This window comes from Geotrypetes seraphini, chromosome 1 (assembly GCF_902459505.1).
Source record: "Geotrypetes seraphini chromosome 1, aGeoSer1.1, whole genome shotgun sequence".
In the NCBI taxonomy this organism is placed as follows: Eukaryota; Metazoa; Chordata; class Amphibia; order Gymnophiona; family Dermophiidae; genus Geotrypetes; species Geotrypetes seraphini.
In genome coordinates this window covers 242,297,322-242,318,257 of record NC_047084.1, presented here as the reverse complement: position 1 = coordinate 242,318,257, position 20,936 = coordinate 242,297,322, and the positions used below count along the sequence as shown (strand labels likewise).

Genomic DNA, 20,936 nt, shown 5'->3' with positions numbered 1-20,936 from the left:
TCCTGCTCTTCACTTTTTCCTCGTTATCATGCACGTACTCCAAAAGGAATTTTCTAGATGAATGATTTACGTGCAGTTTCATAGACACAATATGCCAATTCATTGCACTGTTTTCCTGTTTATTTCCAAAGCCTTATGTTTCTTTCAAAATTAACTGATACTAGCAAGAACCCGAAAAATGGGAGATGGAGCAACACTCAAAAAAGAATAATCTCCCAAAACCCAAGAAAAGGAACTAGAAATGAGGGGGAGAGACAACCTGTAGAGTTGTGTGAAACTGCTACCACTCAAAGAAATATAATAAATAATATCAAATATTTTAGTTTTTAGAGAGCCCTCAGTCACACAGCCTCCCTCCGGGAGCCCCAGAAGGTTTTTTGATTTAGTGTATTGCACCTATAGCACTTTTTTGTGTGTTATTTATCACTAAATTTCACAGAGAGCCCGGGGATGTTTCACAGAACACCCTGTTGGGTGTAAGCCAGTGACAGCCGTTACTTCTGGGGGCTCCCGGAGGGAGGCTGTGTGACTGAGGGCTAAAAACTAAAATATTTGATATTATTTATTATATTTCTTTGAGTGGTAGCAGTTCACCACTCTACAGGTTGTCTCTCCCCCTCATCTAGTTCCTTTTCTTGGGGTTTTGGGAGATTATTCTTTTTTCTCTTTTCAAAATTATACATAGTTCTATGAAGAAAAATGTTATTTTATGTTCTTCCAGATGTGAAGTCAAAACTGAAAATATCCATATGAATGACCTACTTCAATACAAGTAAATCTAACGATATAGCTTTTTTTTCCCCTAAACTGAACAAAACTACAAAAACTTTTTCCCTTCTGTGTTATATGATCACGGTACTACTAAATAATATTTTCCAAACAGAAAGGGAAGTAGTACTCTAGTTCTTAAGGTAAATGCTAAGGAAAGGTTTCAACTGCAGAAGATCAGCCCAACCATGAAGAGAATGACGTGAATATGGTTCAATCAGTGATCTGAAACAGTCCAAAACATAGAATTCCGTTTCTGCAAATTGGTGCTTTAAGAAATATCACTTTTCAGCTACAATGGCAAAATAATGCTGAGAATTTAGAAAGTTGGTTGGGCTGAGAACTTTTCAGCACCCCTTCATATAATGGCAATAGACAGCATCCAGTATCACCTTCTTTATATAAATAGATCAGATCACAAACAGCAGGCTTTTAGGCGACACAATCATTTCCTCAAGATGCAATTTAGATAGTATTAGCTAAACAAATGTTTCTAGTCTGAACAGTGTGAATAAAGCAAATAGCATCTATTGAACTTTCTAAAGCAGCATCATTCACAGAAAATGATCATGAATTTGAAAAAGCTACACAAAGAGGAACAGCAACAGCCTAAATCACACTGATGTGTTTATGCTCAGCGTTTAGCTTCATTTTCATAAATAAAATTTCATGCCAGCATGGACAGATCACATCTCAAAGACGGCCCCAGAAAATGAGTGCTTGACAGCAGATAATCCATCCAAAGTTACACAAGTTGAAAATCACTGCGTAGATAAGACAATACATAGCTTAGAGTCCAATTTCCTTTTCCATCTCTCTCAGAGTTTAGGAAAATAAAGAATATAATTTCTGATATACTGGATTTTATTTTATTTTTTTTAAATGATAGCATGGTCAAACAATAGAAGCAGCAACAGCAAATTCAACTTGTAACCTCATTGTTACATGGGAAAACAAGCAAAACACCTGTATAAAGTATAATTGGATTATGCAGAATACACATCTGTGAGATGAGGATTGCATTCTTTTCATTGGGAATATTAATATTCTTTTAAAGTGCATATTCATACAACATAGGGCTTAAATGTTCTATCATTGTTTTTCCAACTCTTATTCTAAATCCTCTTCTAATTACAATTTGCAGTAAAATATGTCTATTTTAACTATCTTGAGGGCATTTTTAAGGTAGTAGAGGGGTGTTATCTGAAGCATTAATGTACTTTCCGGCAGTAAAGCATATTGCAGATGTGTCAGAAAAGGATGCAGATCTCACATGCTATTCAGAAAAATCTAACTACAATAAAAATGCCACCTTTAAAGTCGAGCATTAAAGACACCATTATGAGCAACAAAAGCATAACAGAATATACACGGAGTGTAAATCAATTCACAGAGCCTAATTTCCAGGTTTTTTTTTTTTGCATTCCCGTCCAATGTCACTGCAATAGAAATCACAGTAGAAGGACTTTAAAAGTCAGGAGAAAAAAATTCCACTCACTTACCTTCGAAGCCTGCTTCAATCAGCCCAAACTGTTCCAACACTTTAACAAACAGCACAATCACGACCAGAACTGCTATCATTTCAAGCCCTTCCAAATTCATGGTGAGCTAGGTCATGGTCTGACCACAGCTACTGAGGAAACAGCTCTCCTGCCTGACTCTCTTTCTTAAATCCATTAAACCTACATTAAGAAGGCTACAGCCAGGGAAGAAAGTGAGAGGAGAGAGAGCGAGAACGAGAGAGAGAGATGAGGGAGAAAATACATCCTGTCTACACTAGCAGAGGCCAGAAGTGGCAGAGGGATAAACTCAGGCCTGTCAGGATTATCCATTTGCTCACTGTTATCACTGTCACACAGAAAGACATCCAAGCATGAAGGAAAGCAGTGATCACCATAGGACCCAAAAGGCCATCCTGTAAGCATCCCCAGTAAAAATGACGTGCTTGGAGTATTAGCTAAACATTTGAGAATTTGCTTTTTCACACACTGTTGCTGCTAGCATTGTTGTTGATAGTTGCCTAGGTAACAAAAGCTAAACTAAAGGGTAGATTCATATTGGAGGGGGGATAATAAGGCCTTATATAATAATAAAAAATAATATGCTAATTGGGGAAAAATGAAAATTTTTGTCAGTGAATTGCTTTTCAACTCCTGATTTTCCCCCCCAAGATCCACATATAATACTATGGATCCACAAAAACAATAGATTTTTAGCAAACAAATCTTCTTCAAGAAGCAGCAGAAATATGCAGAAGTGAAAGTTAGCTTTTAGAAGATTTTCCTTCTGGTACAGACCCTTAACTTCCAAGGACTTTCCATTCATGCCCCCTCAAACACAGTTAATATATTTTAATTGTTATTTTTGTATCTTAACAGTTTGCAATTTCAGAAAATTGCACCATTTGTCAAGGGAAAAGTAGAGAAAAGGGGGGAAAGAAAGGGAGGAGAAGCAGTAAATGCCCCTTTTACAAAGCTGCAGTAGCAATTCTCTTGCGGCAAATGCACTGAAGCCCATAGGAACTGAATGTACTTCGATGCATTTGCCTCAGGGGAATTTTACCATGGCTTTGTAAAAGGAGCCCTAAGTTTGGAGTGAAAGTAATATTGACATCATACATCACCTACAGACAGGCTTTTAGGGGCCCTTTTAATAAACCTAGTGCATGTTAGCAAATATTAGCACTTGCTAAGGCTCTGATTGAATAAAAGATGCCTTTAGTTAGGGGCCTAAATTGGCATGCTTAGCCAATCTAGGTGCCTAATTTAATTTTCTTAATTGGCTAAATCGGCACTGTTAATTGAAAACACCATTAGAAATTATTAAAATCCATTAAAAAAAATTTAATATGCCAGTAGGTGCCTCGCAAACCGATCCAGGCAGGAGGGAGCCCCGATGCAGCCCCCAACCCCAAATCCGATCAGGCAGGAGGGAGCCCAACCCCTCCTGCCCCGGCAAAACCTCCACCCTCAATACCATCTGGCCAGGAGGGAGCCCAACCCCTCCTACCCCAGCGACCCCCTCCTACCCCCCACCCCCACTAAGATATGGACAGGAGGGATCCCAGGCCCTCCTGCCTGTGCCAGACTCCCCCACAACCTCCCCCTCGAATCCCCCCAACCACCGCCCCACGACACCCTCCGACTCTGTGACACCCCCTGACACCCCCTTACCTAAAAGAAGTTGGCTGGATGAAAGGGTACCACACTCATCCACCCAGCAGGCCCTACCACCTCACGGTAGACATCTACACCAAAGCACCTAGCATGGTTAAGGGTGGATTTGGGGCAGAGTTTGGGTGTGGAATGACTTAGGCTATGTTAAGCGCCTACCTTAGGCACACTCATTTAGGCCAAGAAAACCCTGGCTTAAATGGCAGTGTGCCTAAGGATTCAATGCCTAGCAGTGCCTAAGAATGGTTAGGTACTGCTAGGTGATATTCTATAAATGGCGCCTAGCGGTTGATTGGCAAGTGTGCTGAATGACACCTAGGACTTAGATGCTGTTTAAGCCCTAAATTCCATGTGGCCTATAGGTATAAAATAGGAAGTTCAGCATTTAGCATTCATTCATTCTGTTAGCGCACACTAAGCTTTAGTAAAAAGGCCTCACACTGATTGCTGGGGAGGCTGTCATAGCACATGTGGTCGCTTATCAAAATGAAAGTTTTCTCTCTCAGAAGGGCCATGATGCAGCAGGTGTTCTCACATGCTGCACGCAGTTGTCTCAAACTTCTCTTCTGACACAACATCCTGTTTCCACCTGGGTGGATCACATCATAGGAGAAGCATCAGGGCAGCCATGTGCAAATTGTGAGAATGGCTGCCACATCAGAGAAAGAAAACTTTGATTTTGAAAAGCTCCCACGAAGGTGAGGGGAAGAGAGGGAGTTGGCCTGACAAAGGGAAGAGGTTGAGTGATGCTTCAGGTTTATTGTTTGCCACTTCAGATTTATTGTGTGGCGAAAGAGGGGGGTAGATCCTGGATGGAAGTGGGGGGGGGGGAAGCGAGAGAGGTGAGCTGGATGGAAGCGGGGAGGAGAGATAGAGAGAAAAGCAGACGCAGAATGGGAGAGAGAGAGGTGAGCAGACACTGAATGGAAGTGTGGAAGAGAGAGAGGGGAGCAGAAGTTGGAAGGAAGAGGAGATGAGAGAGGGGGCACATACTAGATGGAAGGAGGGGATAAAGAAAAAAGGGCTCATGGTGGATTGAAGGAAGAGGATAGAGTTAGTGAGATGTTTTAAAAAACGCGTAAAAAAGACCAAATGACAGCTGGAGTGATTAACGAGTGAGGTGAAGGAAACTATTAGATCTAAAAGAGAATCCTTCAGAAAGTACAAGAAGGATCCAACTGAATTGTAAACAGCACAAGGAATATCAAGTCAAATGCAAGATGCTAATAAGGAAGATGACCTTGAAAATAAGATTGCACTGGAAGCAAAAACACACAGTAAAAACTTTTTTAGGTATATTAAAAGCAAGAAGTCGGGAAGAGAATTGGTTGAACCGCTAGATGACCGAAGGATGCCAGTATGCGATTCTCAGCTGCTTAGGTGACTGCCGAGACCGGCAACCTGTACAAAATCAGTCCATATTGCTTACATAATGAATGGTAGTAAGTGATCATGTAGTAATGGCAATACGCCAATGGCATAATTAATTCTACCGTCTGTATCCTGTACATATGAAAATGGATCAGAAACAAATAAGCACATTTTATACCACATTCTTATCAATTGAGTGCAGGTCTTTGGAGGGAGGTGGAGAGGAGTACATCTAATAGAGGAATTTAGCAAGTAAATGAATAATTACTGGATGACGAGTGTGAGACTCCTGGGCAGACTAGATGGCTCGCGCAGGTTTTTATCTGCCATCATTTACTATGTTACTATATATAATCATAAAAGGGAAGATAGAGCATCCCGATAATGAGATTGCAATACAGGCCACAGTAGACCAGGTTTCCTTAAATAATGAGCAAGCTGATTTTAAGGATTGCAAATTATCTATGCCAACTACTGAGCAAATTGTAAATAGATATGACAAACACTGTTTGAAATGTCTGTATGCAAATGTCAGAAGCCTAAGAAACAATATGGGAGAGTTAGAATATATTGCACTAAATGAAAAGATAGATATAATAGGCATCTCTGAAATCTGGTGGAAGGAAGATAGCCAATGGGACACTGTCATACCCGGGTATAAGTTATATCATAGTAATAAAGTGGATAAAATTGGTGGAGGCGTAGCATTATATGTTAAGGAGGGCTTGAATCAAATGGACTCAAAATTTTACAGGAGCAGAAACACACCATGGAATCCCTAAGGGTAGAAATTATGTGTTTAAGGGGGAAAAGGATAGTGATAGGAGTGCACTATCGTCCACCTTTCAGGATGAATGGATAGATACTAAAATATTATCAGAAATTAAGGAGATTAACAAACTGGGTAACACAATAATAATGGGTGATTTCAATTACCCTGATATTGACTGGGTAAATGTAACATCTGGACTACTTTATGAAGCAGCTGCTTCTGAAACCGACAAGAGGCAAAGCAATTCTAGATCTAGTTCTTAGTGGAGCACATGCTTTTGTTCTATCTAAATTGGATTATGGCAACTTGGTATATGTGGGAATAACAGTTGGGCAACTGAAAAGTTTACAAACAATACAAAATGTGGCAATTCGGTTGTTAGGTCGTGCACACATCTATGACCATGTAACTCCATTATATTTGAAATTCCATTGGTTACCAATGAAATTTAGAATTAAATTTAAAATCATGATGCTGGCACATAGGGCATTATTTGAGTTACAACCATTATATCTCTTTAATCTAGTGTTATGTTACACATCTAGTCACTCGTTGAGATCTTTAAATGACAATAGAGTAGCTGTTCCCCATATTTCAAAGGCTCACCTTGCCTCAACCAGAAATACCTTTCAAGTATTCAAATGTCTGTATCATATCTCCCCTGTCCCTCCTCTCCTCAATAGTATACATCAGGGCTGCCCAAGCCCGGTCCTCGAGATCTACTGGCAGGCCAGGTTTTCAGGATATCCACGGGAAACAAGGGTGCGGGCATAAAACTGGGGCTTTACTATCGACCACCTGGTACACCAGAGGGAGTCGGACACGACTTGGAAGCGGAACTGAAACAGGAGTGCAGGACTGGAAGTGTAACAGTGATGGGGGACTTCAACTACCCAGGGATAGACTGGAGTACGGGTCACTCCAACTGCACGAGGGAGACAGGATTTGTAGAAGCTGTGAAGGACTGCTTCATGGAGCAACTAGTCAAAGAACCGACGCGAGGGGGTACTACTCTTGACCTCATCCTAAACGGTTTAGGGGGGCCTGCAAGAGGGGTAGAAGTGGGAGGACCGCTAGGAAACAGTGATCACAACATGATCAGATTCACATTAGAAAGAGGGACACCCATAGTTAGGAGGACCGCAACAACTGCGCTGAACTTCAAGAAAGGGAACTATGTTGCTATGAGGGAAATGGTGGGGAGGAAGCTCAGAAACATCTTTAGGATGGAGACTGTGGGAAGCGCCTGGACCCTATTCAGGGACACCCTGCAGGAAGCGCAAAGAATGTACGTCCCCAGTTTCAGGAAAGGCTGCAAGAACAAGCGATCAAAGGACCCGGTTTGGATGTCAATAGAAGTAAAGAGGGCGATAAAAGACAAAAAAGTATCTTTCCAGAGTTGGAAAAAGGACCCAACAGAGGAAAACCGTCAGGCGCACAGGAAATGCCAAAAGGAATGCCACCGGGAGGTTAAAAAAGCAAAAGGGAAATACGAAGAGGGGCTGGCCAGGGAGGCGAAAAACTTCAAGGCATTCTTCAGTTACGTTAAGGGGAAGCGACCAGCGAGAGAGGAGGTGGGGCCGTTGGACGATGGGGACAGGAAGGGAGTGATTAAGGAGGATAAAGAGGTAGCTGAGAGGTTGAACACGTTCTTCTCGTCGGTTTTCACGAGCGAAGACACTTCTAATATACCGGACTCAGAGGACCTCATGAGTGGGGAACAGGCTGAGAAATTAGAACACATAGAGGTAAGTAAGGAGGATGTCCTCAAACAGATAGACAGGTTAAAATGCGGCAAATCACCGGGCCCGGACGGGATCCACCCAAGGGTTCTGAAGGAACTAAGACAGGAAATAACGGGCACAATCCAACATGTTTGCAACCTATCCTTGAAAACGGGTGAGGTACCAGAGGACTGGAAATTGGCAAATGTCACACCCATCTTCAAGAAGGGATCGAGGGGTGACCCCGGGAACTACAGGCCGGTGAGCCTGACTTCAATTATAGGGAAGATGGTGGAAGCTATGATCAAGGACGGCATTTGCGAGCACATTGAGAGGAATGGCCTACTGAGAACAAGCCAGCACGGATTCTGTAAGGGGAGGTCGTGCCTAACGAACCTGCTGTACTTCTTTGAGGGAATAAGCAGTCGCATGGACAAAGGGGAGCCCATAGACATCATTTACCTCGATTTTCAGAAGGCTTTCGACAAGGTGCCACATGAAAGGCTACTTAAGAAGCTTTGGAACCACGGGGTGGGAGGGGATGTGCACAGATGGATCGAGCACTGGTTGTCGGGTAGACTGCAGAGGGTTGGAGTAAAGGGTCAATACTCTGACTGGCGGGGAGTCACGAGCGGTGTGCCACAGGGATCGGTGCTGGGGCCGTTACTCTTTAACATATTCATCAATGACCTGGAAAAGGAGGCAAAGTGTGAGGTTATAAAATTCGCAGACGATACCAAACTGTGCGGCAGAGTTAGGACCAGGGAGGAGTGTGAGGACCTACAAAGAGACCTGGACAAGCTGGAAGACTGGGCAAACAAATGGCAAATGCGCTTCAACGTGGACAAATGCAAGGTCATGCATATAGGGAAAAAGAACCCGTTGTTCAGCTACAAATTAGGGGGGGTATTGATGGGAGACAGCAGACTCGAGAGAGACTTGGGTGTGCTGGTGGATGCATCACTGAAGCCATCTGCACAGTGCGCGGCAGCCTCGAAAAAAGCCAACAGGATGCTGGGCATCATAAAAAGGGCTAACACCCAGAACACGGGAAGTCATCATGCCATTGTATCGACGCGATGGTGCGTCCGCATCTGGAATACTGCGTTCATTACTGGTCGCCGCACTCAGAAGGACATGGCGGTACTTGAGAGAGTCCAAAGGCGAGCAACGAAAATGGTAAAAGGGCTGGAACACTGCTCATCCGCCGAGAGGTGGATAGGCTGGGGCTCTTCTCTCTGGAAAAAAGGAGGCTCAGGGGAGATATGATAGAGACCTTCAAGATCATGAGGGGCATAGAGAGGGTGGATAGGGACAGATTCTTCAGACTGAAGGGGACAGCAAATACAAGGGGGCATTCTGAGAAACTGAAGGGAGATAGGTTCAGAACAATGCAAGGAAGTTTCTTTTTCACCCAGAGGGTCGTGGACACTTGGAATGCGCTACGGAGGAAGTGATCAGGGCAGGGTACGGTCCAAGGATTCAAACAGGGATTGGACGGATTCCTGAGGGATAAAGGGATCATGGGATACTGAGGGAGGAGCTGGGATGTACAAAAGTATAGAAGTTTGTCAGGTAATGAGTATAACCAACCAGGTCGTGCATGTGCAGGACCGGAGGGCTGGGACTTCGATGGGAAGGCAGGACCAAATTGGGAGGCCAATGGTGGCAGGGGAGCCTTCAGATGATTCAGACAGGTTGTGATCTGTTTGGGCCGCCGCGGGAGCGGACTGCTGGGCAGGATGGACCTATGGTCTGACCCGGCAGAGGCACTGCTTATGTTCTTATGTTCTTATGAGAGAAATTTGCATACCAAGAAGGCAGTGCAGGCAAATCTCTCTCATGCATATTCATTGTGGATAGCCTGAAAACCTGGCCTTCCAGTAGATCTTGAGGACCAGACTTGGGCAGCCCTGGTATACATATTCAGGTCTTCCAATCTCTTTTTGTATGTCTTTTGGCGCAAGCCCCATACCTTTTTTGTTGCTTTTCTCTGGACCGCTTCAAGACTTTTTATATTCTTAGACAGATATGGCCTCCAAAACTGAACACAGTATACCAGGTGAGGCCTCACTAACGACCTGTACAGGTGCATCAACACCTCCTTTCTTCTACTGGGTATGCCTCTTTCTATACAGCCCCACATCCTTCTGGCTAGAGCCACTGCCTTGTCACACTGTTTTGTTGCCTTCTGATCCTCAGACACTGTCACCCCAAGGTCCCTCTACCCACCCGTACATATCAGCCTTTTTACCCCACCGGTAAAAATGGCCTTAGGGTGCAGGAATGACCCATGTATGGACATACTAAGGCCACTTTTAACTGGAGTTTGGTTAATGGGCCCCTATATTCCTTATATATATATATATATATATGTGTGTGTGACCCTAACCCTAACCCTTATATAACCCTAAATTGGTTACATTACATTACATTACATTACATTAGGGACTTCTATTCCGCCTATACCTTGCAGTTCAAGGCGGATTACAAGAGCTAACTGGACATTTCCAGTGAAGTTACAACAGTATGCCTTAATAATTCTACTCAGTTTGTAGCATCTTTTAATCATTGTAAACTGCATAGAACTTCACGGTCCTGCGGTATATAAACTGGTATTATTATTTATGTTTATTGTACAGTTTCCAATGCTGCTTAATTAAAACAATAGATAGCAGTTAATAGAACAGGTTCCTACCAGGTGCCTTGTTATAGAACTGCCTTGATAAAACGGTTGATACGGGAATACATTTCTAGATTAGACCTTGTACACATCCTGCTGAAATGCGAGATCATCATGTTCTCAAGATTGAGCCAGCTTATATTTACTTAGAGATTTATTGAGGCACACAATTTAACTAAGGCTGTCTAAACTTTTGTATCCTACTTTATGTACGAACGCTCTGTGTTATGTCTATAATTGTATCTTAGTGTATTATTATGATAAATTATAACTTAAAGATAAAATGAGTAAATTAAGGGATAATACCATCTCTTGAGTGTGCTGTAGATTGTTAATGAATAAGAAATACTCAGATGAGATCATTCCTCCTATAGAACACACAGCAGTGGTCAGAACATGTAGTGATGATGTACTGTTATGCACTTATTTGTTATTAGGACTGGTTTTGTGATGATGTTTTGAAAAATTATAATACTTTATTTAGCTGTTCTCTTCTTTAAACCCCTGGGGTGAAGGCAGGATATAAATGTCTGTTTAAATTAAATGCTATTAATTAGCATTCTGATGATGTAAATTTTCAGCTTCTTATTGCCCTCAAAACATCAGTTCTAAAAATGCTTTTAACAAAATCAGCACAGTCCCTGCACTTTTTAGGGGAATAATTCTAATAGGCTGAGTGATGCTTAAAGGAATGCTGGAGCTTGTCTTGGATCAGTGGCCTGGGGATTTGGGGTTCCACATCCCCATGGAGAGCTATTTGGTACCGAGGATTAGAACTGTACGCTGAACTTTGGTGATTGTGTCATATGTTTATGCTAGCATCATGCCTTCTATCCTGAATAGTTTACATGGGCCAGACAAAAAAGACCTATGGCCTGATATTCCAACCAAGGGAGTTAATCGGGCGGACTCCTGTGATCAGGGATGAGCCTGGATATTCAATAGTGGGCCATTTCTGGTCACAATGGTTTTAGTTGTACACATTTTTCTTGCTTTTGTAGCGTTCCTTCCTGAGGAAGCCTATCACTAGCGAAACTCGAGTCGAAGGGACGACTCGGTAATCAGTATGAGAAAATAAGAGTACAGGCATGTCAGTGAAGTAGGAACCGTGGATTCCACCAGTGATAACATCTTGAAGATAAGTGATTATTCTTTACAACTTTCAGGTTTTCGTTTATGTGGACTGGGAACTGTGAAGTGTAATGATGGTTCCTTTGGCAGCACTTTAGGTTGTGGGCTGAGCACTTCATCTCATACATTCAATAGTGAGCACTTCACTATTGAATGTATGATCAACAGGATATTTAAGTGATAATTTCATAGAAATACAACGTGTTTCTGGAGAATCCTGTGATTAAGAGAATATAATGTAAAAATTTAAGCCAGACATTTTGATATTCAGAGGGACACACTATTTAAGTGACCCAATTTGGCTGCTCGACTTAGCTTATAAAGCTGAAAAATCAACCAAAGTATTAGGGGTTATTTTGGACCCCTCCTTAACATACAAGGATCAAATCACAAATTTATGAAAGAAAACCATGTATATAACAAGACAGTTGAGATTGGTGAAATCTTACCCCCCTTTTCTATTAAACTGTTCTAACAGTTTTTAGCGCAGAGAGTGGCGCTGAATGGCCTGCGCTGCTCCCGATGCTCATAGGAACTCTATGAGCGTCAGGAGCAGCGCGGGCCATTCAGTGTGGCTCCCCTCGCTAGAAAACTGCTAGCGCAGTTTAATAGAAGAGGACCTTAGTTTTTTAACATCATTTTACATTGGTGGTTCAGATGCTGATATTGCCACAACTCAATTATTGTAATTCTTTGTATGTGAACTTAAACTCAAAAATGGTAAAAAAATAAAATAAAATTGCAGCTGATTCAAATACTGCAGTAATATTGATATATGGTCTGAAGAAACACGATAGCCTTTCTATATTTTATAAGAAACTTCATTGGCTGCCTATAGAGAAACATGCGAGTTTAAAACTGTTTGTCTGATTCATCTTATTATATAGGCAGAAGCTTCCGATCATCTCACGTTGGTCTTTACACGTTTGCATTATTCATCTAATATTCATTTTTATTGGAGTTCCCTCCTTTTAGAGGGGTTTAAACATCAATTTAATTCTTCTTTTACATATGCTGATATTGTTATTTGGAATGACCTTCCTATTCAAATAAGGGCAGACATTAGTTATTTGAAATTTCATAGGATGTTGAAGACATTTTTATATGGTAGATTCTAAAGTCAGCATTTTTAGTTAAAGAATTGTAAGGACATCTTTTCATCCAAGGAATTGTATTTTCCCATAGAATTATTATGGCTTTTTTATGTAAGTTGCCTTGAACTAAATGGTATTAAAGCAATTCAGAAACTTGTATTAGATTAGATTAGACCAGCGGTCTGAATTTCACAGATAGCCAGCTATTCATTAGCTATTAATATTCAGCAGCCATCTCACACTGAATATTAGCACATAAGCAAGCTAAATAGCTCTGAATATCAGACTGCTAGAGTATTTCTGCCCTGACTCTGGGCTTCTCTATTGCTAGTTCATTGTGCTGATCTTGTTCTAGTGTTATTGTTGTTTTTCTTGTTTATGAGCTCCTGGATTTCTGCTATGTTCATATTTTGCATATTGTTCCTGAGTTTCTCTGTTACAGCCTTACTTTGTTCTTATTTTGTATCTTATTCCTGAGTCTCTGAGATCAAAACCATATTTTTTTTCCCTGTTCTTATACTGCTAAGGTAAAGGGACATTACAGTTCCTTGTACTGCTCTATGGTCTCTACAGTATACTGTGTTTGCCACTGGTGAAGCATTTTTTTCAGTGGTTGCCTCCAAAAGGTCCCTGATCTCCTGAGACCTCTTCCAGGCTGGGCGCTTGACACAAAGAAGGAAGCATACTTTTCATTCCAGAGCCCAAAGGTAGCTGCCTATTTTGTCTACTGATAAATTCAGCAACAGAAACACAATTAGGAGGTTACAGAATTGAAAACATACTTCCACTTTCATCTATTAAAAGCTGGCACAAGGAAAAAAATGATAAAAACAAAGCAACAAGTGACTAAAACTAGGACATGGACTGAGCAATACTGCAAGTCGTGAGGTAATCTAGTTGATACCAACTGGGTACAGTTCTTCAGAAACCAACTAGATTGCTGCTAGTGAATTGGAAATAGCCAATTACTAGTCTGCAAGATCACATCATCCTTGAATGCTAATTGTATGACCAAAGCTTCCCTAGTTTGAAGTTCTGAAGATTTTGCCAATGGAAAATGGGATAAGATGGATAGTTATAGATATACAGTAATTGGGGAATTTTATAAGGTCTTCCACCAAGGATGGTAGATAATCAATGACTTGGATAAAGAGAAATGTGTACAGTAAGAACAAAAATTATATAACTGGTCACGCTTCTAAAGTTTGCAGCTGGGATATATTGTCACAGTGTAGATAAGAATATGTGAAACTTCATTTTGTATAGAAGCTCTATATGGGAAATGGGACATTGTCAAGATGTTCACCTTTCCCCTTGTATTTTACAAAAGTCTTTGCCAAACACAAAGGGGCTAATTCTGTCTAGAACACCGGTCTCAGCAGCCACTTAAGAAGCGGCTGAGAATCATGTGCTGGCATCCTATATAGAATTGCATCTGTCTTAATAAACTTACCTCCCAATTCTTTAATTGGTGCCCATGTCATTGGTGCCAAATACAGAATCATGCCTCAAATGTTAAAAGTAGACACAGCCTGCTAAGCTGATCGCGGCAAGAGAATCCCTCCTTCCTCATCCTTGGCTCACTCCCTCCTTCCGTCGACTCTCACAACCAGCTGACACTCCCCCCCCCCCCCCCGAAATCCAAAAATGGCAGGAGGGATACAAACTCCCCTTCGATCAGCCCCTTCGATCCCATGAACCTCACCCCCTCTCCAGTTGAAGAAAGGCAGGAGGGATGCTACTTCCTCCTGATGACACTCCCAGAACCCCCAACACCCCTCCAACCACTGATACCCCCAAACCTCCAGACCCCCCCATACCTTTGTCAAAGAAAGGCCAGCCAGAGGACGCTTACTCCCTCCAACTTTAGACACCTAAGTCAATCAGGGCCTTAGACCTCCTTCCCAGTGTAGCCTGGGATACAATGGGTGTGGCCTAAGACTCCGTGAGTGTCAGCCTCTATACAATTTTGAAACATGCAAGTATACTTTCTGGTGTTTACAGGCATAAGCGTTGAATTTCTAAAAGGTTATTTGTACAAAGGAAGTTAGTTAGGGAGAAAAGCAAAATGACCAGTTTTTTCCTGAATTTTTGAGGTGGTAATAGATACTATAGGCCAGGGTTAGCATAATTGCTGCAGTGGAGTATACCCCAGATCCAAACTATCAAGTAACTGCCACTTACACATGCCTCTGAACAGTTGCAAAACCTGTTGAAGAAATCTATTACAGTATACATGTATTTCCATTGTAAAATGGGAACTATACATATTTCCCTCATTCACCTCTAAATTAATAGAATAATAGCACTTATAACTAATCGCTATTCTATATTTTACATGCTCAACTCACTTAGGGTCTGACCAGCAGAGGCATTGCTTATGTTCTTATGTTATAATAAGCTGTGGTAACAAATGGCCCTTAACATGTTTTTTTTATGTGGAGTCATTTCCACAAGCTAAGGCCCGCACAGGTGTCAAAGTCGGTCCTCGAGGGCCGCAATCAGTCGGGTTTTCAGGATTTCCCCATGAATATGAATGAGATCTATTAGCATTACAATGAAAGCAGTGCTGCAGATAGATCTCCGTGCATAGTCATGGGGGAAATCCTGAAAACCTGACTGGATTGCGGTCCTCGAGGACCAACTTTGACACTCCTGAGCTAAGGCCATTATTACCATGGCCATATCTCCCATGTCCTGCCTTTACTCTAGGGTTATACATATTCAGGGCTTCCAGTCTTTCCTCTCATCTTTTAGTGCAAACATCCTATCATTTTTTGTCACCTTTCTCTGGATCACTTCAAGTCTTCTCCAAAATTGAACACAATATCCAAGTGGAGATATATTTTTTAAGAGCAATAGTTTTCAGTGGAGTCCTCAGAACATACCCAGTCAGTCTGATTTTCAGAATATCCACAATAAATAAGCATGGCAGAGATCTGCATATTATGAAGGCAAATTTCTCTCATGCTTATTCATTGTGGATATCCTGAAAACCCAACTAGCTTAGTGTGTCCTGAAGACTGGGTAGAGAACTCCTTGTTTATGAGGCTACCTAGTGAAATCACAGGTGAAGGCAGTCATGGACCAGCATGGTACTTACAGTAATGGTACTTGAGTCATTAATCACAGAAAAATGACAAATAGAGGCCATTTATAAACTGAATGACTCAGAAAGCAGCCCTATTAGCATATTGCTCATAGGAAAAATTTGTGGTCCATTAGCCTGATGTATCCCCAAAAAATCATTCACTAGCTTTGCATAAATCCATATTCTTGCAATTCGTTTACTTTTAGCCTTTTTCTGTTGTTTACATACTCGAGGGGAGTTGCTTAAATGTAGCAATCTGGTATCACACAAGGCAATTATAATACAATTATGACTTGTAGTTTTATGTCATGGGTTTATTCTCACCTTGAGTATATCAACTTTGCACCAACACCATTAGTCCAAAGAATATTTAAAGCCTGCTAGCCTGAGTTGGTTCTTGACATTTTCACAGAGTAGATTCAAAGCACAGCACAGTGTACCGTAGTTTAATCTCTTTTTTTTTGTAATTCTTTATTGATTTTCCAAATATTAACAGTGCAATAGACAAGTATATAAACATATAATAAATCAAAAAAAGCACATTCATCTAACAGACATACAAGAGCAACTATTTTATCCCACCCCAATGACAAATCAATAAAATACACAACACACTAGATTCTTTCAATAACCTTTCCCTATTTAAAATAGTAATGTAAACCCAACCCTCCTCCCCCACCCACCCTGGATCGTTTATACTCAAGGGCTCAGATTAAGATAGAAATAGCCCCCCTCCCACTTCACCACTTCCCTGGATGTGTGTGAAAATAAACAATAATTAAAGACAAAAGACAACCATAATGAAGTAATAAAAGACGTCAACAGGCCCCAACCAGTTTAAATAAATTACTATGCCTCAACGTGTCAGCATTCATTTTTTCTACCTATAGCTGGAGCATAAATTCGTCCACCAAAAAGGAAAATTGAGGCGATCATAATTTTTCCAATTACGATTTACCATCTGCATAATTAGGAAAAGCCGGCATTTCTATAGCGGTTCATGGGGAGGCTTAATATGCAATAAAGTTCCACATATGACTACCTCATTATGTCGATGGAATTGATGAAACCTTCCGTCCAATGTGCGGCGGCAGCCCAGAAAGCAACAGGATGTGGGAATGATTAAAAAGGGATGGTTAACAAGACTAAGAATGTCATAATGCCCCAGTATCGCTCCATGGTGTGATCCTCACCTGGAGTATTGCATTTAATTCTGGTCTCCTTATCTCAAGAAAGATATAGTGGCACTAGAAAAAGTTCAAAGAAGAGCGACCAAGATGGTAAAGGGGATGGAACTCCTCTCTATGAGGAAAGACTCAATGGTTAGCTGCTCTCTCAGCTTGGAAAGAGATGGATGAGGGGAGATGCGATATGATTGAAGTTACAAATCTTGAGTGGAGTAGAACAGGTACAAGTGGATCGATTTTTCACTCCATCAAAAATTACAACGACTAGGAGGGGGACACTCGATGACAGTTACAGGAAAATACTTTTAAAACCATTAGGAGGAAATTTTTTTTCACTTAGAGAATAGTTAAGCTCTGGATGCATTGCCAAAGGATGTGGTAAGAGCGGATAGTGTAGCTGGTTTTAAGAAAGATTTGGAAAGTTCCTGGAGAAAAGTCCCCAAAGTCTGTTATTGAGAAAGACATGGGAGAAGCCACTGCCTTGCACTGTATTGGTTGCATGGATATGCTGCTACTCCTTGGGTTTTTGGCCAGGTACTAGTGACCTGGATTGGCCACCGTGAAACGGGCTACTGGGCTTGATGGACCATTGTTCTGACCCAGTAAGGCTATTCTTATGTTCTTACCTGACTGGTATTTTTCAGTATTTTTTGCCATGGTGTTTATTGTTATGGCATTTGTTTTTGGTGTCATCAGAACCTATTGAGCGGGCCCTTCTTAACTGAAAACATGGCACACAACCAGCCAAGTCAGGTTTTCAGGATATACCACAATGAATATGCATGAGATAAATTTGCTATGCGCAACCTCTTTATATGCAAATCTATTTCATGCATTTTCATTTGTGGGCATCCTGGGTCAGGTAAATGTTTATAGACCCCCCTCTCAGCCCACCTTGACCCACTTCTTCTTTTACTCGTACCTTCTCCATACTGATCCCAGTCCCTTATCTAAGGATGTATACCAAGCACAACAATTTTTCTGTTCATTTGGATGCATTTGGATCCCCCCCCCTAATTGTTGGACTTGTTTTGTTTCTTTGTTTCACACATTCATTTCAATAACATGTTGTGAAAATGAAATTTTACAAACAAGTCTACATTGAAGAGGATTAAGAGAAAATTATAATGTAAAATCACAAAGGCAACAAGGATAAAATTCCAAAAACCTGGAAAATATTTAGACCTTTGTTTAAAACCCTTAACGTAACAACCAGACAAAACAAACATTTTTATTTCACTATTCTATCAAGTAATAAACGTTCAAGCTGAACTGAATCAAAGAATACATATTCCCCCCCCCCCTCTTTATGAAGTCTGCAATAAGCTTTTTTAATCTTATGAGCATCAGAGTTTTACCACCACGGCAGGTGATAAATGGCTAATACGGCTTCATAAAAGAGGGGGGATAATTAGCATCAGACATTTAGGGCCCATTTTACAAAGCCACGCTAGCGATTCCCCCATGACAAATACGATGCAGCCCATTCAGTTCCTAGGGCTGCATCACATTTGCAGCAGCGGGATCAATACTTTGGCTTTGTAATAGGAGCCCTTAATCAGGCACTCGCAGGGAATTTCAAAAAGAAACTAGCTACTAAAGATACTGCTGTCAATTCCAATTGAAGAAACTGTGGCATTAGAACTTATATTTTTAACATGGTTAATTCTATAGGTAAGGTACAAGGGCAGGGGCATTTTCAACATGATATCTGAATCCGATTTTGGAAGAAAAAGTATTCCGAAATCAAGCAGAGAAAATGACCATTTTCAAACCAGAAAAATGTCCATTTGGGCATTTGTTATATGTTTTTGAGTTCTGTGCATCTATCTTTTACAACCATTTTTGGAAGTAAAAAACCCCCAAACATCCAAGGGAAAAATGCACCAAAATTCCCATTAAGATGTATGGGGAGCTAGCATTCTTAGTAGACTGGCCACAGACATCTCAGCAGAGCAGTGGGGCACCCTAGGGGGAACTACAGTGGATTTCACATAAAAGGCCCCAGGTACACATCTTATCATTACCCCCTTACATTATAAGTGGAGCCTCCAAAACCTAACTATACACCACAACAATAACCCTTACACCTGCCTGTGCCACCTATATGTAGGTTTGGGGTGGGTTTTTGAGGGCTTACATGTTTCACCACAAGTGCTCTAGTTAGAGTGGGATATGGGCCTGGGTTCCCATCTCTATGGTCCACTGCACCAACCACTAAGCTATACCAGGGACCTGCTTGCTGTTCTAATAGGACTGGCCATAACATCTGAAGCTGTCATACAGACTGGTATGTACTATTTTAGTCACATCTTTGGGGAATGGGAGAGGGTCAGTGATCACTGGAGGAGTAAGGAGGAATCATACCTTAATCGCCCCAGTGGTCATCTGGTCACCTTTTTGAAACAGGTCTAGCCTCAAACATCCAATTTTGGCCCTGGATTTTCCTACAGTGTTCCATTATTGCAGAAAAATGTCCAATTCATAAACCTGTATTAAGTCCAGCCCAAAACATACCCCCAACATGCCCACTTGCGATTTGGATGCACTACATAGAAAGCCGTCTAAAAATGGGTTTAGAAAATAGCAATTTGGAAATTTTATCAACAAAAACGGCCCATCTTCTGCTCTGTGCCACTTTTTGCTCATTTTTCTCTTTCAATAATGAGCTCCTAAATCAATTTACCAGGCACTCATTTTTTTAAATTAACAGTACAAATCCCTATACAGTGTTCCCCCCCCATCATTTGCGGTTCACAAATCACGGACTCACTCATTCGCAGTCTGCTCTGACTGCCTCTTCCTGTAGTAAAGTTGGGCTACACCAATCAGGAACTGCATGTCAAAGCAGACCACAAGCGATTTTCTTCATCCGTCGGCTCTCCAGCTGCCCCTCCTGCCTCTCCAGCTGCCCTCTCCTGCCTCCCCTGCCTTTTGACAGGCAAAAAAACCGCATTTGTGTTTTTTTTTTAATTCACGGGGACAAAACCCCCGTGAATTTCAGGGAAGTACTGTACATTATATAATAGAGAGTCTGTCACTCTCATTGAATCATTTGATGCTTGCTAGAGACAGGCATGGGAAAAAGTGTGGCAAGTAGAGGAGGAAAGGTTGTTGATCCTTCTTAGATACTAGGTCCAACAGCAGCACTAGAGATGATGGTCAGGGACTTGGATATTAGAACCCATGTAGTCCACCAGCTAAGATAGAGAACAATTTATAATGAGGAGAGTACAAGCAACTGCAGATATATTTGCCAGTGAAAATTCAAAATATCAGTTAACTGCTCCCATCTCCATATTGGAACAAAAGAAAGCAGAGGCACCTCATGGTGTGTATATGTGTGTCTGTGTTGGGTCAGGATACTAGCAAGTAAAGCCAGCAGTATCATAGTAAGTGTATCCTGTTCCTTCCTGAGAAGTGCATGGAACAGATTTGGGAAGAACTAAACTGGGAGAATCATCAAGTGAGGGTTTCTCAAATTGAAGAGATTGAAAGTTTAGGACCGGATTATGTATAGGATGCCAGGTCTTAGAAGTCACCTAAGCGGCTTTTGAGAATTGCATAAGGGCATCCTATATAGAATCGCATCTATTCTCATGTACAGATGCCTAAGCCCGCCTAACACCATGATTCTCTGACCAGCGTCCATGTCACAGGTGCCAGTTAGAGAATCGGGTAGCTGCTGAGCTGATCGCGGCAAGGGAATCTCCCTGATGTGTTCAGTTTAGTGGCCAGGGCAGGAAACCTGTCCCCCCTACATCCAGCAGAGGGATGCCCAGTCCCTCCTTCTGGAACCCCCTCCCAATGTCCGTGGCAGGAGGCGTGCCCAACTCCTCCTGCCGCCACCCCCAAGTCATCCCCTGACAGGATAGATGCCTACAATCTCCTACCAGACAACCCCCCCTCCCCGAGACATCCCCGGCAGGAGGTATGCCCAGT

At 41.7% G+C, this 20,936-nt stretch overlaps 1 protein-coding gene across 2 annotated transcripts in view; it reads right to left on the bottom strand.

The window, feature by feature from the left end:
• KCNIP4 (potassium voltage-gated channel interacting protein 4) overlaps nt 1-20,936 on the bottom strand; it is a 691,146-nt gene that overhangs the window by 468,326 nt on the left and 201,884 nt on the right. The window contains exon 1 of one of the 2 annotated variants that reach the window (XM_033948558.1): nt 2,271-2,500. The exons of the other annotated variant lie outside the window; for it this stretch is intronic. Coding sequence (XP_033804449.1) covers nt 2,271-2,370 — 100 coding nt within the window. The 5' untranslated portion in view covers nt 2,371-2,500. Of the gene's footprint in view, nt 1-2,270; nt 2,501-20,936 lie in introns of those variants that run through there. 2 annotated transcript variants of the gene reach the window in all.